This window comes from Austrofundulus limnaeus, unplaced genomic scaffold (assembly GCF_001266775.1).
Source record: "Austrofundulus limnaeus strain Quisiro unplaced genomic scaffold, Austrofundulus_limnaeus-1.0 Scaffold2, whole genome shotgun sequence".
Lineage (NCBI taxonomy): Eukaryota > Metazoa > Chordata > Actinopteri > Cyprinodontiformes > Rivulidae > Austrofundulus > Austrofundulus limnaeus.
The window spans coordinates 2,145,909-2,171,865 of NW_013952404.1; the positions used below are offsets into that span (position 1 = coordinate 2,145,909).

Genomic DNA, 25,957 nt, shown 5'->3' on the forward strand with positions numbered 1-25,957 from the left:
TCTCAAAACAAGATCAAAATGACTTTTTGGCTGGAAATAAGATTTTAAAACTTGGTAAGATGGACAGTTTTTGCAGTGTTTATACTTCTACTTAAGTAATGAACGTGAATACGTTTGACACGTCTGCTCAGGGGCTATGAAAGGTGTGTGCGAAATCGAACGCCGAACCTCAAATCTTGGGCTTTAAGGAGGCCTTGCTGCAGAACTCAGTGACAAGATGCTGAGCTGCTTCTTCTCTTTTGATTCAAGTGTTCCGGAGCAGGAAAACATCTAAAACAGGCAGGGCGATGTGTCCCGARAAACACTGCATTAAAAAGGTCACCAGTGACAAAGTCTCCTACAGAAAGTATTGTCTTGGGTAAAATACAGAGCATTTTGCTCTTTCGTTCAGGTCACCGAACAATAAATTCAACGAGCTGACTGAGGGAGATAAAAACAGGTGGACAGATGGGGTGAAAAATACAAGACGTTGAGAATATATGTGAAGTCTCATTCAGAGTCAGATAAAAAAAATAGAATGAGCCACGAGGTGAGGTGTTGAGATGAAAGGGAGGGAAGAAAAAAAAAGGAGGATCCTCTGAAGGTTCTCTTGTCCTGTGAGCTTCCTGCTCGTCTCGTCCCACAGCAGCAGGGGATGGAGGCAGGGTAGACGGTGAAATGAGGTGAAACCAGAGAAAAGTCCTAACTTCTCTAAGATGTTGTCCCACTAAGTTTATTCTGGCCCACTTTTTTTGTGGGAAATAAGTTGCTTTTCTCCTTCCCACTGCCCCACCTTGTTTTCATTTGTACATTTTTATCCTCTCCTCTCCTTTCTATGCCGTGACATTTTAAAATGCTTTCTTTCTTTCGGTCTTTATTCCGAGCCTCGTCGCCCTCTCGCTCCGATTCTCCCGCGGTCTCTCCTCTGTCAACATCAGCATTGAGCCAACATTACACCTCCGCCGTGCGCTCTTCCTCTGCCCTCCGTTTACCGGCTTAGCATCTGGCCGCAGATAATACAGAAGCACTGTCACCTTATCTCCTCAGAAGTGACACGCTGGACTCATGCCGCGTCACACGGCGCTTCGTCCTGAGCCTATCTGATTCCTCGACAGAAAATAAAGAAAGTGCCCCGAGTGTAAAACACAGTTCTGGAGCGGTCAGGAAATGCATGTCAGCGCCGTTACGCACGTTTAAAATCGTCTTATCTTCGTCACTTTTCACTGAAAGCATTAGTATAATGGTGGGAAAAAAAAGCTGTAGATGGATTTTTTTTAAAATTTCTTTTTACCTACAGCAGGATGCCAMAGTCTTTCAGAGGAGCTGTATTCACCACACCTTTGTAATAAGCTGCTGTGCAAAATCAGGCAATTCAACTCAGTTCAGTTTGTCTATAAAGTGCCACATCATCCCTGGGTGCTACACAAACAAACTGATTCAGCTTTAATTCCATTGACATACAGCCCAGGTCAGAACAATCTGTTCAAATTCAGCACGTTCCAATTTGAGCAATTATTCTAAAATACAGCGGGTAAAATAAGTATTGAACATGTCAACATTTTTCTCAGTAAATATATTACTAGAGGTGCTAATGACATGAAATTTTCACCAGATGTCGGTAACAACCCAAGTGATCCATACATACAAAGAAATCAAACCATAAATGTCCAGAAATTAAGTTATTTGTAATAATGTGGAATGGCACAGGGAAAAAGTATTTAACACATGAAGAAAGGGAGGTGTAAAAAGGCATGGAAAGCCAAGACACCAGCTGAACTCTCTCAGTAATTAGAAAACAAGCCTGCCCCTTGTCAGTGCAAGTTAATATCAACTGGTTCATTCCCAAATGATGGCCAGGTATCACACAAGAACCATCTGATGATGGGTAAAAGTAAAGAGCTCTCTCAAGACCTTCACAACCTTATTGTTGCAAAGCATAATGATGGCATCGGTTACAGAAGAATGTCTAAACTTCTGAAGGTTCCAGTGAGCACTGTTGGGGCCATAATTCAGAAGTGGTAAGAACATTATTTCACCATAAACCGACCACGACCAGGTGCTCCTCACAAGATTTCTGACAGAGGAGTGAAAAGAATTATCAGAAGAGTTGTCCAAGAGCCAAGGACCACTTTTGGAGAGCTTCAGAAAGACCTGGAATTAGCAGGTATKATTGTTTCAAAGAAAACAATAAGTAATGCACTGAACCACCATGGCCTGTATGCACGCTCACCACGCAAGACTCCACTGCTGAAGAAACAGCATGTTGAAGCTCCTTTAAAGTTTGCTGCACAACATTTAAACAAGCCTGTGTAATACTGGGAGAATATAGTCTGGTCAGATGAGACCAACATTGAACTGTTTTGGATGCCAGAATACACATCATGTTTGGAGGTCAAATGGCACTGCACATCAGCCCAAAAACACCATACCAACAGTGAAGTTTGGAGGTGGGAACATCATGGTGTGGGGCTGTTTTTCAGCATATGGTACTGGCAAACTTCAAATAATTGAAGGAAGGATGAGTGGAAAAATGTACAGAGACATTCTTGATAAAAATCTGCTTCCATCTACCAGGATGATGAAGATGAAACGTGGCTGGACATTTCAGCAAGACAATGAGCCCAAACACAAAGCCAAGGAAACTCTCAGTTGGTTTCAGAGAAAGAAACTAAAGCTGCTGGAATGGCCCAGCCAATCACCTGACCTGAATCCAACAGAAAATCTATGGAAAGAACTAAAGATCAGAGTTCATAGAAGAGGTCCACGAAACCTTCAAGATTTGAAGACTGTTTGTGGAAGAATGGGCCAAAATCACACCTGAGCAATGCATGCCACTAGTTTCTCCATACAGGAGGCKTCTTGAAGCTGTCATTGACAACAAAGGCTTTTGTACAAAGTATTAGATAAATTTCAGGATGTGTGTTCAATACTTTTTCCCTATGTCATTCCACATTATTACAAATAACTTCATTTCTGGACATTTATGGTTTGATTTCTTTGTATGTATGGATCACTTGGGTTGTTACMGACATCTGGTGAAAATTTCATGTCATTAGCACCTCTAGTAATATATTTACTGAGAAAAATGGTGACGTGTTCAATACTTATTTTACCCACTGTATAATACAGTCAAACTTGACAGAATTTGTATTTCTAAAATACCAATTGTAAAATTCTGTCTGGCTGAGAAGTTCTCCCCTTCGATTCAATCCCCCATCCTGGGCAAGGCCTGGAGGACTTCCATTCAGCAGGAAACCAGAAGATGAGATCATAAGACCAGAACCAACTGGCTCTATGCGCTCTTATTCCAAAATCCGAAATAATGGCAACAATAATCATCATGAGGTCTAAACTGCTCTTGTTTGGTTGGTCACATAAAAGTCAGTTATTTGCTGTTGCAGACTTGATTTGGACAAAGATTCGGTCCTTGGAGGCAGTCAAAGGGCAAACTAGGGTTGTCAGAAATGACATAAGGATCAACAGATGACAGAAAAACATAGAGATTAAAAACCAAAACGGGTAATGAGTTTAGTTTGGAACAAGAATTTGGTAGTGAACTTAGTTCCACCTCCAAAAACTGTCTTATAAATTTCTTGATTCAGCCTCATGATTTAACATTAAAAAATAAATGAAAAAAAAATAGAATCTAAAACATGTCCCCTCCCGCTCCCTACCTGCGAGCACAGGTCCGGGGGCTTCCCCCCCATCCCGTGGGGCATCTCTCGGCAGCGCGTGGAGAGGTTGAGGATGGCGGTTGCCGCCATGTGGGCGGCCTCCATATCGTGGCTGTAGTCAAAGCTGCTCTTGCTGCATGTGCTGCTGGCGCTGCTGCCCCCGCCACCCCCGCCTCCTCCCGCGCCCCCTCCGCCGCCTCCACAGCTCAGGCTGCTGTTGCTGCTGCTGGGGGCGTAGGTGCTGGTGGTGCTGCTGGCYGAGCTGGAGTTCTTGCAGTATCGTTTGGCTGCGGGAGGCAAACGGAGGAAATATATTAACAGTTTCTGCCTTTTTTATTCTTTTTTTTTTAAGATTAGCTGTCTGGTCCAAAGTACAATGACAGTTTCTGGCAACAAAAAAACTTTAAGAATCAAACTTCGTAACTCGAGGAGATGAAATTTTTTCTGCACAACCAAAGATTATCTGAATTCCTGAACTAACTCAATCTCAACAAGTATAAAAGAAAGTAGACTTTATAGCGGTGTGTGAATGTATGGTAACGACTCTGTAGTAGTACCATCATATCCTTTCGGGGAGGTGTCCCTTTGCCCGTGAACTTTGGGTGCAATGGCCCTCTTCCCATACACCTGGTGGTTGTTGCTGCCATCAAAGGCGCTGTAGTCGAAGCTGGTCTTGGAGTACTTCTCCAGTTCCTTGGCCAGGTTGGAGCGGGGCGTGCTGGTGGAAACATTGTTCTTGTAACCATACTGTGGATAGTCCAGTTGTTTGACAAAGCACATAGGCCTGGAAAATAAATGACGAGGGGGTGGAAGTTGGACCGAGGCACTGAACATTGCCCAGGGGGGAGAAGAAACTTGGGGATTGGTTAAAAATGTRTGGAATGGAGGGAAGAAGGGAAGGAGTAAACTGCAAGATTGGAGCATGGAGGAGGGTAAAGGGAAATGGAAATGGGGCTGAAGGTGCGGGGATTTTCTTTCTCATCTCGTTCGTGTTTTCTGCTCTGAAATAGGTCAAAAAGAATTTACGCTTCTTTTTATTTCTTTATATTTGTTCATATTCTCTTATCATTTGAAACACATTAATAACCTCAGTTTAACTCTTGTAAGAAAACCGCTGCTGGTGTTCGGTTTGATACGGATATAAAATTCACAATTACTCATGACTTTTCTTTATCACAGCATTTCCATGTCCATCAAAGAAGCTCACGCTGAAAACACATGTTTGCCATAATGAATGAGGCCCATTTTGTTATAATCTAAAGTGATTTGCCTTCAGTGAGCACGGAGATGCACATGAAGCGTCTCAGATGAATTCCCAGGGGGGATGACAAAACTTACACATAAAACAAAAAAAAAAAAACGGGGAGATGCCGAGTCTCAATTATAGAATGTGAAAGAAGAACATAAAATCAAAATCCCACAAGACATGAGCGTTTTTTATATTGTTTGAATCAGTGCATCTTGTCACAACAAATTTCACGACATTCTCAAATTTCATTACACAACGTGGATGAAAGTGTTGAGCAAACGCTACCTTAAGATTCTGTCAGACGCCTGGTTAGACTTGGGGCCGGCGCAGCTCTGATGTTTCTCCTGGGCTTTCGCCAGCTTCTCGGCTGCAGCGATTGGACATCCTGATAGACTGAAATAGAAAAGGGAAAGCTAATTAAACGATGCAGTGGAACACACTTTATATGTAAAAACTTTACACTCGGTGCACATGCTGTAAAACGTTTGGCTTGTTAAAGTGCTTGTCATCCGGTTTGCGGGGCTGAAAAACAGCGACTGTACATCTGCCTGTCAGTCGGTCTGAAAGCACCTGACTGCAGTTCAGAAAATCTCAGCTCAAAATGCAAACTCATTAATTTTCATCACTTTTAACACTTTGGTTAACAACACAGTTGGCAACAGCTTGCATGTTTCTGGTTGAGCAGCTTTAAATGATTCTCAGAATAGATATTCCCATATGGACAAATGGGGATTTTTTTATGTGCATTCCACGGCTTGTTTCATTCCAACACCAGCTAGCTGACAGGACACACACTCACACACACACACATGTGTATTTTCTTGGCGTGCGCACGCCTCATTTCCAGAAAAGTTGGAAAGTTGCAAAAAATTAGAACTTGTACTTTTTTGTTGATCTTCATTTGACAGAAAAGAGAGCTACATTTGCTGACAAATTTAAAACAGCACAATGTAGTTTTCCAGGCTTTCTGAAGGTATTTACAATTTTTTCTTTGGTCTCTGCTGGCCTTTTGACTAGGTTGATAATTTCTAAATCAATGTAATTAAGCAGTTAAGATGCTGAAAGTCAATTTCTTTGTCATTCTTGTAACTTTTCCACAAATATTCTGTAACTACAAGGTCTTGCACAATGCAGGGGTTACACTGTTTTATTTATTGCATCAAGGTAGTAGCTGGACGAATCAACTCTCCATCAGATGATGGCATATGGTGTCACCTATTGGTTCAAAAATGAGCCTCTAGTAAAGTTTTACTGTGTGCAAAACTATTTTTTTTGAGTTTGGTTGTTGTTATCTATGTTGTAACCAATAGGAAATGTTGTTTTTTGTTGTTTATTAAATAAATTTATAAATCAACTAAATCATATTATAGATTTACTTTTTGTTAGATTTTAAAAACATTCCAAACTTTTCTGAAAATGGGATCAGCACACTGCCAAGCTTGTTTTAAGATAATTTCATTCTTTATTGACAACTGACCGACCAAATGTGAGAAAAGTTCATGTCAGTATCTTTAACCCCTATTATTCTCCATCCAATCTGTCTAGTGAGGCRTGTGAAAAGAATGTTTTTTGACAGTGGCCTGCAGCCATTTGTGTTCACGAGCACCTGCCATGATGAGCATGTGCTCGGATGAGCATGTGGAAAAGTGTGAAGTCGTATGCGGAGCTTTTGGATAGCTCTTTCCCGTCGAAGTGAAAGTTTACTGCGCGTGCCTGCTTGGCGCTGCAGTTTGTCACTGAGCACGGTGCGGAGCCGTTCGTTCTGGTTCTCCCAGGTCTGCACCTCTCCTGTCACCCCGGCTGAGTGGCAGCAAGGTGCTAATGGCTGCTGCTATGCCCGAATCCCTGAGCATCTGCTGTGGGTGACACTCTTTTTTTTTTTCTCCACTGTCACCTCGCCCTGTCTGACAGCAGCGCCAAGCAGCTATTTCAGTTCCAACCTCCAAACCTGCACCTGATAGATGCCATTTCTTGCCTTGAACTGATGAATGATTTATGCTTTGGAAAGTGTGACTTGCTGCATTCTAATCAGTCTTGGTTAAATGATGTGATTGTTAAAGGGATCCACGATTAGTTGTGACATTAGACTTTATTTAATAAACATATTTTAACTGTAAAATAAAGACTGCAAGGCTGCTCAGTTTTTATCATTTTAAACTAAAAGTTTAAAAATATATTACACAGATGGGGCCATTTTATTTACACGCAAAGCATTCTGGGTAAATGATGACGTGGATAGGTCATGGTGCGAGGCTGCTGGTGAGCTATATCCACCCTGAAGGTTAATCTTGGACAATATCTGATGATCGACTCTTTTAAATGAAACCAGAGAGTGTTGACAGAGAGGAGAAGGTAGAAATGACTCAGCCTGKAACTGAAAATATRGATGGAGGACAACAGAGCTGCTTCATGGAAGAAGAACCTCAGYTTAGCCTGTTAGCTTTAGCGTTAGCCCCAATGCTATCACCATATATATGTATTAGCTCAGCGCTACACATTCTCCTCTCGTCACTGAGGTCCTCCATCCACATGACAGAGAGGGAAACACAAAAATGACTCAGTCTGCAACTGAAAATATGGATGGAGGACCTCAGTTTAGCTTATTTGTCGTGCTAGCACCGAGCTAATACATATAAGGCAATATAGCATCAGCGCTAGCACAAAGGCTAACACACTAAACTGGGGTTCTTCTTCCATGAAGCAGCTCTGTTGTCCTCCATCTATATTTTCAGTTCCAGGCTGAGTCATTTCTACCTTCTCCTCTCTGTCAACGCTCTCTGGTTTCATTTAAAAGAGTCGATCATCAGATATTGTCCAAGATTAACCTTCAGGGTGGATATAGCTCGCTAGCCCTGAGGACCTATCCACGTCATCGTTTACCCAGAATGCTTTGTGTGTAAATAAAATGGCTCCGTCCATGTTAAAATATGTTTTTAACAATTTACAAACTAAACAGCCTACAGTATTTTTACAGTCTTTGTTTTACAGTTAAAATATATGTTTATCAAATAAAGTCTAATGTTACAACTAATCATGGATCCCTTGAAAAGCTGAAGTACTTTAATAATTTTCAGCATCGGAACACAACAAATAATGCGATGGAAAAGGAAGGGGTTTAATTACAATCACACCGAAAATAAAAAAAAAATTAAAAAAGCAATAATTGGGGGTTGATTAAAAAAAACACCTCAAACTAAATGATCAAAAATAATCCCACAGTGAAAAAATTAAAACAGAAAAATACACGAAGAGGGGGGAAAAAAGAGCTGCACAGTAGCTGAGCTCTTACCTTCTGTGAGAGTTTCTGTTGCTATTGACATGGCCACGTCCCGTGCAGCCAGGTGTAGGACACTTAAGAACATTCTCATACATTGCCACAACTTCGCACAGACAGGAAACAGGAGTGAAAGACAGGGAAGGTTAGGAGACCTTTACAATCACCCATGAGCTCTATTAGTGTGTGAGGAACCTGGCATTATAAACATCATTAAGAAATGAACCCAAATGACCTCTTTTTCATTTTAATGAACACTAGTTTGAAAGGGCAGGCAAGGTTTCCCACCATATTGCTTCCACTTATCCAACTCTTTCAAATTAGTATTCATGGAATGGGGACATTCATGAATAAAAAGATGTCATTTAAGTTTTGACAGGACAAGCAAGAGACGGGAATAGAAGGGAAATTTTGGGCATGCAAACAGCTTGCAATCATGCAAAACTCCAGTCTTGAAAAAAAAAAAAGAAAATCAATGGTGGAAGCAGACAGATGGAAGACAGCTCCTTGATAGAGTGTGCTTTGTTATCATCCGTGCATTGTTAGGGCAGAGAGTGCAGTCTTCAATACCGTTTACCATTAAAACAGTCCATAACAGTCTCAGATCCCCTCGGCAACCAGCCAATTAGATTAATGATCTATGGATGTCCGAGAGGAGCCGTCAGAGCGCAGCAGGCATGGGGGGGAGGAGGAGGAGGAGCCTCAATACCGGTGGCGTGCGGGGCCAAACCCCATCGGCATCAGCTTCATCATTATCACCCCCTTAAACTTTCACCCCTCATCATCCTCCTTTCCCTACATACTAATTGGTCTTCGGCGCAGGTAATTGGACAAAGTCCCCCCAACACACACACTTCAACGTGCCACAAACCAATACATTATGCATTTCCTGCTTTGGCTTGGCCTTCTGCTAAGGGACAGCTCAGAATTAAAGCGCAGCTCAGCGGGCACAAACTAAAACCTAACGAGTGAGGGACAAAACGACGTGTCTGAGTTTGTGTGGATTCCTTCGTTCCAAAACTCCCAGACTTCAAAGATCTGTGGTTAAAGTCTGAGAAGGACTGCATCATTTGTGGGCTGGCACTGGCACGTTATATCACAGGAAGTCAAACTGAAGAAGATCCAGTCTTGCTTTATCTCTGCTGCTGTGTGGTAAAACTGAATGTAGATAAAGCAATGACTCTGGTTATACAGTAATTGTAGGGKTTTTTTTTCCTTCTTTGTTTGACTTTTGGCTTTCAGAATGTTCATGTTTTGAGCATTAACTACCGTATTTATTCGTGTATAATGCGATCTCATGTATAATACGACCCCCCTTTTTTGAGCTTAATAAGCATAAAAAATTTAATCCTCAAACTTTCATACAGACTTCTAGATTTTTCAGCCTTTGCAGTCTTTATACATATCAGTAAAATGATCATTGGACTGTTCATTTTATTTTAACAACATATGTACTAAAAGGTATTTTGACAACAAATATATATCAGCTGTAGCAGCAAATTCTGGCATTTTACACATAGTCCACCAGGAGGCGCCAACACAAAAGTCAGAGACTTCATATGAGATTTGGACCATCTTGTGGGGGAAAAGCAGATTACTTTCTAATCGCGAGCGCCCCCTCTGGTGGGGAAACGTTTTTTCAGGGATACAAAMYTTTTCAGAACACCGGTAGATGGCAGCCATTACAGACGAACGTGTTTGTTGTTCGAGGAGCGGCCGGTCACATGCTGATGTCATTAGTTCGTTATCATTACTAAGGTGCAGGAATACTCGCCCCACCCTTTTTTTTCACATCGTGTCTCCTGCCTGGATCTGTTATTATCTCGCTCTGAAGCACGGAGGAGTGTCAGAGGTAAGCTCGTTCCAACTGCTTTTTATGATGCGGTCTCATTTCCGGACTCAATAATTTTGTGAATGAAGCCGATATTTCAGTTAAAATACTTAAGTAAAAATATTTATCCGAGTATAGTACTACCCCACCCAACTTTATGGATGATTTTATGGATTTATTTTTACGTATTATACTTGAATAAATACGGTAGCTTTCGTTTACCTTTATTTAACCAGGCAAATCCTATTTTACAAGGGAGGCATGGACCTGAAGGCTGTACATATTTTAGGTCTGTGGAGAGGAAACAGGAGTACGTGGAGAAAACCTACAGATGCACAAGGAGAACATGTAAACTCCACACAGAAAGAGCCCAGGTCTGAAGCAGGGATCAAACCCAGGACCTTCTTGCTGTGAGGCATCAGTGCTAACTACTGAGCTGTTGTGGTGCTAGAAACACTTTTAATAGATTCTACATTTTACAAGTTTTCATTTAAACCCCCCTAGGCTGGCCTTCAACAAGAAAACACACAAACTATTTAGTTTAAGAGCACATTTAGGGAGTGTTTGAATTCAAAACAAAACAATTTATTGGATATACAAGGAGAAATTTGATCTCCAAAGTGCTTATAAATATTTTTGGTAGTATTTCCCTAAAGTTCTTTTAAATATTTCCTATTTTAGTTACAAACTTAAAAATTACTTATTTCAGAATATTTTATTCTACATAAATACACATTTTGAGTAACCTCGAACATGTTCTGTATTTTTCACAGAAACACTAKATGTACAGTTGTATATGAGCTCAAAATGTATTTGTTTTTGAATAATTAGGTGCAATTGAAATTTCACATTTTCCCCAATTTATTTTATCATTTCATTCGGATAAAATAAAAAAAAGATTTTAACAATTTACAGAATAAAACAAGCAGTGGTTTATTTGCACTTGTTTTTTTTATCTATATATATCCTGACTTGGAAAATACTAAGATTTTTCTTTTCACTTTTCTTGCTTCATCTGTTCATTAGAGAACTGAATCAAAAATCCAGCAAGTCAGAACTAATCATATACATCCTTTCTTTATGAAATGAGCAAAAAGGAAGAGGAAAAAAATGAAACAGACCTAATTTTCACGTAATTTTTCATCAAAATGATTGGGCTGAACTGYATGATTTCCCAATTACATAAAGTCACTGCATTAATAATACATTGTTCATTCAGTACAGTAAATGTGATAACGAAAGAGAGAAACTTCAGAATATCCTGCAGGCCGTCACATGGCTGACTTATTTTCCTAAAACTCGCCTCATGATGGTCAAATGCTCCGAAGATCTGTGAATTTCAACCATAAATATCTTTTTGTCTTAGGAGGAGAAAAACTGAAGATGATGTCACTTTTTGATTATTCTAGCAAGCCTTRGTACCTCATCTCCTGTAAGTCAATTTGAAACAGCTGAGGAATATCATGTTAACAATCTCCAGCAACAATCAATACAAGAAATTCCAGAGTTCCATTTAGGATCTCTTAATCCTGGACAGAAGCTCAGAGTCAAGACGAGCTTGTCTCAGGTCATGAACCTCTGCATGGACGACACTAATTAGTCATACTGCAGCTACTTTTTAAGAAGCACACCATTAATAGTAAATATATTTTTGTCAAAACTGCATTTTGTTCTGACTGGTGTCTGGAGTGCAGCTGATCAGAACTGGATTCCCATACAGTTAATGAAAAATGTAAACAAGGTGAGTTTGTGAGGGGTRAGCGAGACTGAATATCTGGTCTGAATCCTCTAAAGGGAAAACTCATTTTTCATTCAAGGCTAACGTTTATGGCCACCTCTCTTGATCTGTGGCTTACAGATATGAGAAYGTCTTTCCATTCAACAGAATTTAATTGAGCAAGGCATACAAATAAATGAACAGGATTTCTGCCATGGATAACTGAAGCACGCTCAGTGTTATCAAGGTCTGCGAGCATTTTCAAGTCTCTTGAAAATAAAAAAATATGTATATACTCTATTAAAAATGAAAAAGGTGCACAAATTAATGGAAAATGAGGCCTTTCACACCTCCCCCCCAATTCCCACATGCACTGACATGCTGTGAAGGAGCATGCAACCCATCCAGTGATCCCTTTTACAATGAAAAAATAAACTTGAATTAGATTATCATATTCTGTCCATCACTGTCAGTCAGTGCAGCTGTATCATGCAGTCAAGTAAGTCCACAACTGACAGCTCTTGACCATCCTGTCAAGTGCTGCATTCATTACCAAGGCCTCATTTCAAACCTCATCAACACAACATACTAAGTATACAGTCAGAAAGAAAAAAATCACGGCCCTCTGCAAAAGATCACAAGAGTAGCTGCGACCCGTCTGACCCCGTACAACAACAGCACACGGCACAAAGGACGACGCACGGCAGCACACATGCAAATTCCTCAACATCAAAGGACAATGACGCCAGATGTTTAGTATAAAACCAGCGTTTGGCTGGCGTGTGACCGATATACTCACTTTCTGGTGGCACCCTGTCTTTGTGGGGACAACCAGACAGGCTGCGATGGTGGGGGTACAGGCCCGTCACGTGACCCGTGCCGTCACAGCCGGGCGTCGGACACCTGCTTTCCTTCTTGTCTGCACGTGAAGCATCTGCGAGCAGAAACAGGAAGATGATACCTGTCCATAAACCTTTGGATGCTTCAGAGCTAACGAATGTGTTTTTTTTAAACTAATAACTAAATTGTCCATACATGTTCAGATTAAAATCTGTTTAATTTGGTTAAAAAAAAGAGTAAATTTTTAAAGATATGTAGGCCCAGTCATAAACTCTTAAAGGGTTGCATTTCCCAAAACCCTAACATATGTGGTAGAACCACTGTGTTTCCCTATAGGCTACTACTTTAAGTAAATTTTAAGATAAAAGCAAAGTTGCAGCATTTGATAAAATAAATGCATGCTTACAAAACTCCTGAAATAAAAAAAAAAAAAGAATTGAGCAATAGTTGAAGCACTGGCATACTCGCCTTAACTTTTGCCTTAAATATTTCTTAAGAAAATGAATTAGGACCAATTATCAAAATCAGAATCAAGCTTTATGGGCCATTTACATACATATACAAGGAATTTGCTTTTGGTTGTGGTAGCCCAGAGTGCATGTAAGAACATATAGAATTACACTGAATATATATTTTAAATATATTGAATTATAGAGATGGTTATACCATTATAAACTAAACTTGTAGAGAAACTGTAAAAACATTTTGGCTAAACTGCCTATAAAAAATGTGTGGTTTTACTTAAGACTACAATGATTAAAATAAGTGGTTTTAAATAAAACAACAAAATCTAAATCAAGACCAAATAGCAAAATTCACAAACATAACGTTTTTTTTAATTATTTTTTTTCCACAAGGTCTTTCATAGGATTCTAGCTAGAGGTCAATGTAGAAATTGTTTTCCAACCCTTTCTACATTCAKCTTTCTTTCCATTTTTTTCATTTTATTAAAGAACTCCCAGCTTTATGAGTGCAGTGCTCCCTTTAAACCAAATCAACTCCCTTGACCTTTGAATCCAAACACATGCGAAGATAAATTTCTTTTTATTTACACGCTTTTCAAGCACACTTTAAAAAAATAAAAATTAAAAAATAAAAAACAAGATAAAAAACAGGCTAAGACAAAGAAGCAATTGTTGCTTTGCTGACAAGTTTTTCATGAGGTTTATTTACAGCAACAGCATTGTAAAGAGCTCAAAAATGTCAAATTTTTAAGAGTTTATTTTTCTCAAAACCCTTGTTGCAACCCCTGGCCTTTTAGCTGTGTTTATGGCCTTCAAAACGAAGTTATTCATCAAACAGTTTACATTCAGATGAAATTATTTAACACTTGTCTGCATTAAAACCACCCCAAGTTTCACATCACAGCATATTGAGCTGACAGATAGGTTCTAAAGAGCAAACACAGATCRTCCTTCTCTTTCATAGACCTGGATCTCCTGTTTCCTTTAAATCATTCAGCTTTGATTAAAAAAACTGTTGCTCACAAGCATTGTTTCTCAAAACTATTCACTTTTAAAATGCTTTGACCATCAAACACATTGATACTTACAGTAAATCTGACATTACATGCAAAAAATATAAATTAGATAATGTGTTTCAAGAGGTTTCAAGAGAAAAATGATTCAAGTTCACGTGAGTGACTGTATCAGCAGATAGGATTTACGATATTGACCTGGAAGAGTGGGTTTATCTTACAGCCCAGAAAGACAGACCACTGATTAAAGTTTCAAAGACCAAGGTAACTCAGCTCCAGCTAAAGGCAACCCAAAGAGACCTTTGAATGGGGTAGTGGGTGCAACAAGAAAAAAATAATTGAGTGAAGTAGGACTAAGGGTTCAAAAAGTACAAAACTAAGAGGTGGCAATAGGGCACACCTAATCATACATTTACAAATGAGTCACCAAGCGAAATTCCATGTCTCATTCATCAGAAAAGAAGCACCTCATTATCCTTTGTGGCTCTCATCCATCTATGTCACATTAGGAGCATATGAGTTTAGAATAAAATTGCTATGTCATGTCTAGCTCTTTTGTCTGGCACCAGTACAATCAAGCGGGAAAATTTCCTGTTGATGAAGAACTTGGTCTGCATGTAAAATCTTAGTAGCCTTTTTTTAATGGCTTTGTTCAAGGCACATCATTATATTCTCTGTTAATGTTTCAACAGTATGTTGGAAATAATGCTCCATTTCCATACATGTGAGCGCACGCAGACATGATGCCCGTGCATTCTGCGTGCAACGCTTCTATTGTGGAGAGCGGAGGCAGCCAAGTGGAAGGCATATTAGAAAGCAGGGGATATTGATTGTGGCTGGGGACGGTCTGCGCTTTGCATAGCAAATGGCCCCCATTACCATACCATCTCTGGATAATTAATGTGCAGTCAGTGGGCCTGTCGTTCGTTATCGGTCATTCTGATACTGTTCAATTTTCATCTCAACCTCGCGCTTCTCTCAGGGAGCACCGCTCTTCCCTGAGCTCGCTCCCTTGCCGTGCTGTTTTATAAATCACACACAAAAACCCTGGTCAACGAGCGTCTGCAACCATCTCGCCCGAGGAAAGATGCTATCGCCATGCAACCGCCTTGCGTCCTCTCATTATTCCAACATTAGCCAGACACAAAGGCCATGGAAGGCTCTTGAAATTAGCATTTGTGTGGCATTTAAGTAGCAGTATAAACCTGCTGTGAGTTGTGTGGCATTTGTGGTGTAATATCAACCTACTGTGAACTGCCTTGGTCATATGTGTTTCTCTCATCTGATATCTTCGTTATGAGTGAAAACAATTATTCTCAGTTAAGTCTGCACATTAAGGAGTGAATTATGGGAGTGTCCTGATGCATCTCAGTAATCCAGGTAGAAAAAAATTGAAAAGAAAAAAATAAGTAGGTCCTCTGGATGGGTTCTTCTTTAGTGAAACGTTTCATCTCTCCTCCAAGAGACCTTCAGTCTGAGGAGTTTCAAGTGAAACTCAGCCTTATAAGCACTGCCTCCACATGGACAAACAGGTTAGTCACATGCAAAAGAGGGCCATTGCCTAACAATAGGCTTGATTAGCTCTATTTAGTCACATGCAAAAGAGGGCCATTGCCTAACAATAGGCTTGATTAGCTCTATTGTTCATAGAGGGTCATGTGCCCCATCACCTGACTTATTGGTTTGGATGTGGTTCTTTAGTGTCGTGTTATGTGTATGTAGTGAGGGCAAGCAGGGTTCAACATACTCTTGTTCTTGTCTCTTTCCCTCTTTGTGTTGGGTATCATTGGGGCCCTGATTCACACCTTTTTCTCACAGGGGGCTGAGTTATAACTTGCAATAACAGCAAATTATGGGAGGTTTGTTACAAGTCAACAACACTGTATGATCATTTCCGCTGATGGTGAAGTGCACTTTTGTTTCAATGGAAATGATAATTATCTGCTAAAAAGTAAAAACTTTCTTGTTACTGAACAAGTCCTTCCTAAAGACAGAGGACCTCTATTTTATAGTTTCTTTTCCCAAGTGCTTGTGTAGGTTTAAAAATAGGCAGCTTTACCCCAAGCTGCATCACAGGGATGAGATTTGCGGTCCTAACAGGCCGTGCAGATTGCCATTACTTATGCCTGACAAGTCTACCCTCTGATGTTTCCATGCTGGCCTATTTTAACAACATAAGCTGCTGCTGCCGCTCACGCTGCAACCGAGATGTGAATTTCCAAACTGGCTGAAAAAGCTTGTCCTGGGGTATTATTGAGGTTCCCAGAATACATGTGGGCTGTCTAGTCTCTGGTGCAGGGCGGATGAAACACAGAAACATAAACTGGCGGAAAGACATTTTACCTGAGCTTGTCAAATGAGGTAAACACATCTACACGTGTGTGGATATACTGTAGTTTCCAATAAAATCTAAGTGTGACACGGAGTGTGTCCAGGACAGAAAGCACAACTCACCTTTATGGAAGAAAGGCTTCTTCATACCATCAGGAAGCCGGGCTTTACGTTCAACACCGTAGCCATGCCGTGGGCCRTGGTCGTCGTGGGTGTACCTCACTCCCTCTCTTCTCGCTGCCTCAGCTGCCATTTTATCCCTCATTGCCTTGGCGCGTTCTGACTCTAGTGCAATTGCTTTCTCCAGCAGAGACAGGTTTCCCTTCGTCATGTCAAACACCTCCTCCGATCGGTCCGATGTCACCGAGGCTGTGTCTTCATCGAAATCTCTGTGGCTGTTGGTGTGATACCGTTCGTCGTGTATACAACTAGAGAAGGCCTTGGAGCGTGGGCTCAGCTGCTCCTCAAGCTTCATGAGATTGTCCATGTCGGAATAGTTCCTGTCAAGTGTCCGCCTGTCATCTTGACTATTGTGAAAATCTCCATAACCGTGATGCTGGGGCTGCTGATTGGGGTCCCCGCATGAGAAATGATTTTGCTGGGATGGTCCGTTTCGATCGATGGGCTTTGTTTCACTTAGTTTCCGAGCCAAATCAAAGCATTGGTTCCTTAGGCACTCCAGACTGCTTAGACAGACTTCCTCGTCACTGTTTTCTATTTGTCCATTACTGGTGGTCCTAATTTGTCCATTGCCACCATTGTGTGTGTTGCCCCCATTGTGGGAGCAGCCAGTCTCATCCCCAATCCCAACTGTACTGTTTGGAAACTCCTGCCCATCTAAGCTGTCAGACAGAACAGCACCGTGACCCTGTGCCAGCAGTTTAAGGGAGTCCACTGTTTCCCGAACCACATCGCTGTCGACGTCCAAAGTCAGATCTTCCCGCTGCCTTTCGTCTCCTTCGTCATCCTCCTCCTCTTCCTCCTCCTCCTCCTCCTCTTCTTCTTCATCATCCTCTTCCTCGTCTTCCTCCTCGTCTTCCTCCTCATCCTCCGCGCTGTTGGACGAGTTGCTGTTCATCTCGGACTCGGTCATGGCGCGGTTGGCGGCGTCCTCAGCGATCTTGCCCAGGTTTAGGAGGGACTTGGCCACGAGCTCGTCGTAGTTTTCGTACTCGTCGTTGTTGTTGTCGTCCTTCTCCGCCACGGGGCCAGACTTTCCGCTGCCATCGCCGCCTCCTCTGCCACTGTTCTCCTCGCCCCCCTCGCCAGTGCTCATCTGATCGTCCTCTGCCGGAGAAAAAGAACAAACGTCTTGTAATTCCATTTTCGTCATTCCATTTTACTGGTAAATCAGATTTATGGGCTTGGTCCATCTAAATTGGATAAGGAACTCTTGCTTCTCCCTAATAATTTACTTTGAGAGTCTTAACAGCAGCTTGTGTTCTGAATTGTGAATCACTGCAGGAAGTTAAATTTAGTGGTTTGGGAGAGTCATAAAGCGAGATGCCCTATGAATAAAAGAACTAGAGTCTTCGAAAAGACTGGTTTTAACATTAAATCCCTTCATTGTTTTAGATATACATTTCCAAATGTTAATAAATACAGTAAAAAGTTTCAAATGAATTCAAAACCCTGATTAAAAGCGCTTTTTCAGAACCTAAAATCTGAGCAATAATTTGATGCTCTGTCTGTAATATGATGAACTCCAGTCAGCAGCTATTCATCATTTGCTTGTGAAGTTCTTTTTTTCATTAAATCATCAGTATCTTTAGAATTCCTTTCAGTGCCTAATTGATTCTGACAGACTGCAAAAGGTTACTGAACCTCTTCTGTCAGTAATTTCAAGCACTCACTCCTGGAGCACTTCCAATCTCTCCTTTCACATTTCCGCCCTGAGCCGCCGAGAGCACATTGCTCATATTGGCGTCACATTTGCCACTTACATTCCTGTGGAGAAAATGCACCCGGAGGGCCACTCACACACACAGGGATAAGGAATGAGCGTTTTCATCATTTTGGTAGGGAACAAGCAACCTCCAAGACTGATAAAAACGAACCAAAAAGCACGCAAACTATTAGTCATTGGATATCAATTTTCGCTAAACTGAAAAACATCTAAAAGTACATCTAAAACAATTATTTAAATTAGTTTTGAAGAAATATTTCCCCACAGCTCACAACAAAGACGTACTTCACTCATGTACTGTGCACATACACTGTTACACACTTCAAACTAATGCGAGTAACACAGTATTACTGCTTGGCAGGAGAGAGCTTTAGAGCGGGAAGAGGGAACAGTCACGAATGACCAAGCACATATTTTGACAGCAGAAAGGCTTCTTACAGCAACCTCCTGCACCAGGGGTTTAATTTTTGATGGTGTGAAACATGGCACAGGGAAGCAATTTGAAGAGCAATCAAGGTACACAAAAGGGATATGGAAGCGAAACAGATTAAGGAAGGAACAGAGGGACTGCCCTACGCTGAACTGGCGTCGGATTAGCAACAATAGGTGTGCACGCTGCAGAGAAACACAGAAAAGCTACAGACTTTCACCTGTAGATTGGAATCTACCTGAAAGCTATTGAGTGTGAAAGGAAACTTCGACAATGATGCGTATGGAAAGAGTTTTCATTTTTCATTTTCTTAAGGAAAAATATGGAAAATCCAAATGCTGCGACTCCAATATTCATGATTGTATWGCTCAACACAGAGAGGGATTTTCAGGATTTATACTAGCAACAACTGTGCTTGTATAACACTTATCAAAAGCAGAAGGTAATAACCAGCTACACATAGAAACAGAGACAATGGCGGGTCAACGAGATAGCGGCGTGGTCACAGCGTGAGGAATAAGACCTTGGCCCCGAGCTGTAATGAACACCAGTCTGCAGAGATGTTTTTGCATGTCTGCAAGAAAAATAATAAAATAAAATAAGAACGTGGCTGCTGAGATGCCACATCAACACTTTGGGAGGATAGAGCTGCGCGCCAAACACGGTTAACACGCTCCTCTCTCAGAGCTTCATTCTTAATTGGACTTGAAGGCACTGTCAGGTCCAATCGTGATGCGTGGGTGGAACGCCAAATCTGCTGGAGAAAAACCTGCCAGATCTGGTGTTTGGCGCAACACAGGGGGAAGGTGGGGGGGTAACATACGGGGCAGAAGTTTCTCAAATCCCAGTCCCAAAACTAGGTAGTATTTTGGATCGCGTCTTTAAAAGAAACATATTTAAGTTAGACTGCCAACAGCTTCCATGGTTCGAAGATTTTAAAATAATTTAGAAATCTGAAAATAAAAATAATATATTTTTTTGATGTTAGAAATTTGATAGAGGTCCATCATTAGTGCAGTTTAGCTTTAATGAGTTTTAATGAGACAAAAGTCCGTTTTTTCAGAGTCTAATTATATTTAAAAACACTTGGAAAAAACAATGTTTTTTCTGTATGTTTTTACTTCCAGTTTAATCAATAAAAGACTCGTTTTTTTAAAGAAACAGTTTTCTATGCAACATAGACCACATACCTACAACTAATATGACATTTAAAATATGTGAGAAAGTGACAATTTTTTTAGACATAAAYGGTATCCAGTGTCTGACCCCAAGTTATGCTGGAAGCCATACAAATTAACCGGGTTGGTTTTAGCTCCATTTACATATTTAAAGGAAAGTTATGTCACAAATGTACACAAAAAATAAAAGAAAAAATGGGTGTAATTATCAATATTAATAATAATAATAATGATGGAGTATTAAAATCTTCACCACCATCTCTTAAAAACAAATGTAAGAACAAACCTTAAATATTAAAGGTAATACTTWGTAATGAATATATGTTAACTTCTAGTCTAACTTTTTGCAACAGTTTTATGTTAAACTTTTTAACGTAAAATTTCATTGTGCATTTCATAACCAGATGAGGAGAAAGTGCTCTCACCTTGCCCTTGATTATGCTCTCCTTCCTCCTCCTCCTCCTCCTCCCCCTCGTCATAGTCCACATCCTCTATTGCCTCCTCCTCCTCCTCTGCCTCCTCCACCCTCACTTCATCACCTTCCTCCTCTTCCTCCTGCTCCACCTCCACCTCCTCCTCCTCTTCTTCTCCATCTCCTCTGTCCTCCTCCTCGCCGTCTTCCTGCTCCATTTGCTCCACATTATAGTCCATGTAGCCTTCCACATCTTCCTCTTCCTCCTCCACTTCCCCCTCCTCCTCTATGGCTCCCTCCTCTTCCTCTTCCTCCCTGTCATCCATCTCCTCCGTCCCGTCAGTCTCATAGCACTCCTCCATCGTGGAATTGTCCATGTCATCAAGGTAGGTGCTCCTCTTGGGCGACGTTTCTAGGGTTTGTCTGTCTAGACTCTTCCTCTTTTTGGCCAGTGGGCAGCCGTACACACTACAGTGGAGAGAGAAGAGGGCAGCTGTTAGGCACGAGCATTACCTGCCCATAAATGTTAATGTTCATTTCTATTAATGACTCTTTGTTAAAGTGCTGCAGTTTATTAACTAAATTGAAAAGATCACCGCGGAACACGGGAGAACACTGCGAGGAAAGCGGCGTCTCTCAGGTTCTGCTGGAACAAAAAAAAAAAAAAAATCGGACTCCACCAACTTTAATTAGACGTGCTCATTAACGATTGAGCAATGATAAAATGCTCCATTTCTTCCAGAAAGTAGTTACAAAAAGAGTCAAATCTCTGCCTCCGAATGAAACAAAGCGAAGATTTTAGCATCAATTTGCTCTTCGGGCAAAAGAAAATCACAATGCGTGCCTTGCAAAAAGCCTCCAAACTGATACACACCTGAAAGTGAGAGCGGCAAAAACACAACAGCTTGTCTGGAATTAACTGAAAGTGGGAACAAACCTGCTGCCTGAAAATTGAATCTTACTAAGGCAGCTCAGGTTTTAATGTATTCTTTGGCTCTCCTCAGCACCGGGGGGACAGATCCTAATCTGATAATCTGATAATCTGTGTATTTGCTCAGGCTATTGATCACAGGAGCTTATTCCATTTGATTCATCAAATCTCACAGACTCCCGAAGCCTGCGTGTGATTTGTGAATGCCCTCTCACAGTCAGTATTATGAGCATTCTGGCCATCAAATAAACATTGATGCCGGAGTGTAAGAGAGCCACACACACACTCTGGGCATGTTCACTCAGCTATGAAATATCCCCAGTTCTCTTTTTTTACAACCTCTGGATGTTTTCTTTTGATCTGCACTATTCTAAGTAAAAGTCTATATGAATAAATAGCACAAAAAATGTGAGCAAGAGTTAAAAAAAAGTTGTTTGCCACATGCTGCTTCTTTTTCTGTGTTTTTCATGTCACTGTGCACCACTATTCAATATCCTATCCATCCTCTCACACACACACTTCCATCAGTCTGGCAGGCTAAATCTTACCCAGCCCAGGGATTCCTTAATGGTCTGACCCCCTGCACCACCCGCGATCAGGGGCCTCATTTCATTAATCTGAGCCTACATGGAAACTCATTCCCTGCCTGACAACCTCTCCCCCCGGGCAGTGAGAGGGTCTGCGGGACAGTGAGGGAGGGAAGGTTGCGCTGCGGCACAGTGATCAATAGTGCTTGTGACCAAACATCTCGAAAGCACATTAAAATGCCACTCATCTTGGCTGCTCTGTTCCAAGGCCCTCTCCAAATAAATCAAAGGCCGGTCCCAGCAGGCTACTGGCTGCCAGTGCAGGAGAGAAGTGGTGTGAAAGGTAGATAGACRCAGGTTCTCACCTTTTTCCCCCTATTGCTTTGTAATCTGACTTCGGATTTTTCTCTTTTTTTTTCTTTTAAACAATAAAACAATCTCAAGGCAACATTTCCTGTCAAACTTTGAGCTGTGGCGTCATTTCTTATTGGCTTACAGGTCTTAATGCAAAGACCCACACCTGAATTCCTAATCGYTGCAGCATAAGCCAGGGGAAGGCACATAACAGATGATGGGCTGTGCGTTTTCATGAAAGGAAGTGGTTTTCATCATTTGGGGTAGAAACAAATGAGATGCCTTTTGGCTTTGAGTTCTGCTGAAAATTAGTGGCACAAATATTTGAATGAAAGCACCCGCTCACACTGAATGCAAATGCACACACACCAACTTTAAACCTCCTCTTGTCCCTGAGCTGTCATGGTTGTTGCAACACTCTGAGCGGCGTGTGTTTTCCCTGCTCTCCTCCCAAAGCTCCACCATAAAGCTGCAGGAAGCCTCCACAGCTTCAGCTTCCCACATTCTCAAGCTCTGTCGCCGAGTGACCTTGGCTGCAGCATTCATCATCGCCGGCTCTCCATCCCACTCACTGCACTTAGCAATTAAAATTCCAGAAATAATTAAGTGGCATGGAGAAAAAAAAAGACCAAATGTGAGGAGAAAGGACAGCAATGAGAAAATACAGCACCATTCTGAGTTTCCCTTCTGCTTTGTCCTCTGGCAGCAAGACAAAATCCTCGAAGAGGTGTGTGCAGAATGGGAGGTCGCAATCCAAGAAGAAAAGAGCTTCAGATCACAAAAAGACCACTTGATTTTTTTTATAGAGTGGTCATCCTTAACATTACAAGATGGAACAAATTCTATTACAGTGCGAACAAGAGGCCCCTTAATGCAGAATGACTCCTTCTAGAGGCATTGTGCTGAAAGGGCTCCCGTTCCCGGAGCATTAACGTGAGGCAGAGGAAAGGAGTGGCAGGAGACGGAGAGCTCCTGTTTGGCTAATTTCAGTCGACAGTTGAGCGACTGCTGGAATGCGACAGCATTCCACGGTGCCTTTATTAGGAGTCATATTAGCGGCTGTTCACAGCGGGGGCAAAAGCTTTAGCCAGTCATTAGCATCACACACTATTTGTCTCCCTGACGCAGGGATGAAGGTGCTGTTGCTGTTTTCCCCTGCTTCCTCTTTCCTTTGCCATCTCCTTCTCCCCTCCTCTTCTTTTCCCAGCCATCAAACCCTCACTTGCCTCTTTTTCTTCCATTCATCCACTCCCTCAACATTTATTTGAGCCCATTTTACATTTTTTAACATGAATTTATGTCTTCATTACTATTTSCCACTTCCTTTCCCATTTTCTCCCACAGTGCTGCTCCCCTCATCCCACTTTTGTCTCCAAMGAGCACACTGGAGATGGAGGGAACGCACCACCTCTGACTGTGCTCCCTATCCAGCAGGAGGATCTATAGACACGTGTGGCAGAGCCCCGTCTCCATGGTGATACCCTCCAGAAATCCACGAGGGATTCGCCATCCTCGCAGCCAGCCAGCAAGGAAAAATGAGAGAGAAAGGCAGGCAGGGAGAGGAAAATGAGGGGTGGGGAGGAAAATTAGAGGCTATAGGAGGCGAGACAGATGGGAGAATATATGTTTTTTTGTGCATTTTTTTGTGCAGGCCTCCATTGTGTGTGCAGAAAACTGGGAAACATAGGGGAGGCAAAAAAGAAAAGGCTGGTTTTGTGTGTGAAAGAGGAGAGAGGATCATTTCAGAGCTGTCAGGCTTCTCCTGCTAGCAGAGGAGAACAAAAGACAGTGTCTTGGTGCAGGAGGCTCAGCACATGGCAGACGCTGCAATTTGGGGCGTTTGTTGGCGGCTCAGGCTCCAGCTTGGATAKCTGCTGCTTTGGCCCATTCACACACTCACACACACACGTATACATACATCCGGATGACTGTCAGGCTGTCCTAAAACTCATAAAATAGAACTTCATAGCCATGGTCTTGAAATAATCCCCACTGTTCATGGAACTTAACAGATTGCTCGTGCAAGTGGGTTTTTATGTGCTGCACACGTGGTTTTATAGAAGTCTTTATATCACGAGCAACGTTTAGTAAATTAGATTACAAAATTTCAAYCCAATTTAACAAAGCATGTCAGATTTTTGACATTATATTAGTTTATTTCCTTATTTCTGCCAATATTTTGTCAAAATATTGGCAGAATTACTCACAAAAAAACAAAACAAAACACTGAATTCATTGTTCACACAAATTACAAGGTTACAAAGCAGAGATTCCAGCATTTAGCTTCTATTTATATCAGTCCAAATCATTATGTGCTTAATTTTACCACCTTTTTACCACTCTTTCAAATCAAAGGCCATCTATTTGATAAAGAAAATAACATAAAAGAAAATGTTTTAATTTAGAAGATTAAAGACAGAACAAAACAAATCACCGATGCTTCGATTATTTTAATTTTACAAGAAATCAAAAAAGCATCCCTTTTTTTTGGTAATATGTAGAAGATGAGACATGTAGAGACACTGTAGAGCATATTTTGTCTCATTGACTTACAGGGGTTCGACAATGAAATTGAAACACCTGGTTTTAGACCATAACTTCCCTTTCAGACAGCTTCCTCTTGCGTCCACAGTTAATCCTGTTGGATRTRGTTGGTCCTTCTTGGTGGTATGCTGACATTACCCTGGATACAGTGGCTCTTGATACATCACAAAGACTTGCTCTCTTGGTCACAGAAGCACCAACAAGACGTGCACCAACAATTTGTCATCTTTTGAACTCTGGTATGTCACCCATAATGTTGTGTGCATTGCAATATTTTGAGCAAAACTGTGCTCTTACCCTGCTAATTGAACCTTCACACTCTGCTCTTACTGGTGCAATGTGCAGTTAATGAAGATTGGCCACCAGGCTGGTCCAATTTAGCCATGAAACCTCCCACACTAAAATGACAGGTGTTTCAGTTTCATTGTCCAACACCACTTCCCAAATAAATCATCTTAGGCGTTTGGGTGGCACATGTTGCCATCTTTATCAGTTTTCACTGTACTGATATATTCAAGTTAATAAAAAATATTTTATTTAAACAATATTTAAATTGTTCTGATCTGTCAAAATGGATTCAGTGAGAAGCATGGTTTGTGTATTTGAAAAATGCAAAAAGCAGAATATTGATAAATGTATCAAACAGGCTATTTTACATAATTTTCAAGTGGAAGTCCTGAGCAGCAGAGCTCATCGAGGAACTGATTCTGGGATGTAATGTGGCTATCTGTCATCCTGCAGCTAAAATCACTCCTGGATTAGCCAGGTAAGGAGTCTTTCCACCAGCGTAATGACTTCAATCAATCACCTCGACTCACAGACTCACACAGTGAAGCCAGCTAGTTAGCTGCTAGCCCATCAGCCATTTTAAAGGAGGACTTCCTTCCTCTTTGCTTTTCCATCTGTCTGCAGAAGCAACAGCGGAGGCTGTCAGTAGCTGCTTGTCAACATTACCTGATGAGGGGATGGAGGTTTATTTATGAAAAACATGCTCCAGGTGAAAAATAATTTCCAATTTGATATTTCAATCTAATATAAATCATTAAATATATATATAAACAGTGGGTAAAATAAGTATTGAACACGTCACCATTTTTCTCAGTAAATATATTACTAGAGGTGCTAATGACATGAAATTGTCACCAGATGTTGGTAACAACCCAAGTGATCCATACATACAAAGAAATCAAACCATAAATGTCCAGAAATTAAGTTATTTGTAATAATGTGGCACAGGGAAAAAGTATTGAACACATGGAGAAAGGGAGGTGTAAAACGGCATGGAAAGCCAAGACACCAGCTG

The 25,957-nt window shown here is 41.2% G+C and overlaps 1 protein-coding gene across 7 annotated transcripts in view; it reads right to left on the reverse strand.

Annotated features, from left to right (window-relative positions):
- myt1lb (myelin transcription factor 1-like, b) overlaps positions 1-25,957 on the reverse strand; it is a gene marked incomplete at its 3' end in the record, with an annotated part of 94,908 nt that overhangs the window by 16,987 nt on the left and 51,964 nt on the right. For 5 of the 7 annotated variants that reach the window (XM_014010458.1, XM_014010450.1, XM_014010493.1 and 2 more), the window contains 7 exon segments: positions 3,654-3,940; positions 4,211-4,437; positions 5,188-5,295; positions 8,192-8,282; positions 12,524-12,658; positions 16,496-17,659; positions 20,312-20,766. In XM_014010458.1, the coding sequence (XP_013865912.1) occupies positions 3,654-3,940; positions 4,211-4,437; positions 5,188-5,295; positions 8,192-8,282; positions 12,524-12,658; positions 16,496-17,659; positions 20,312-20,766 (2,467 nt within the window). 7 annotated transcript variants of the gene reach the window in all.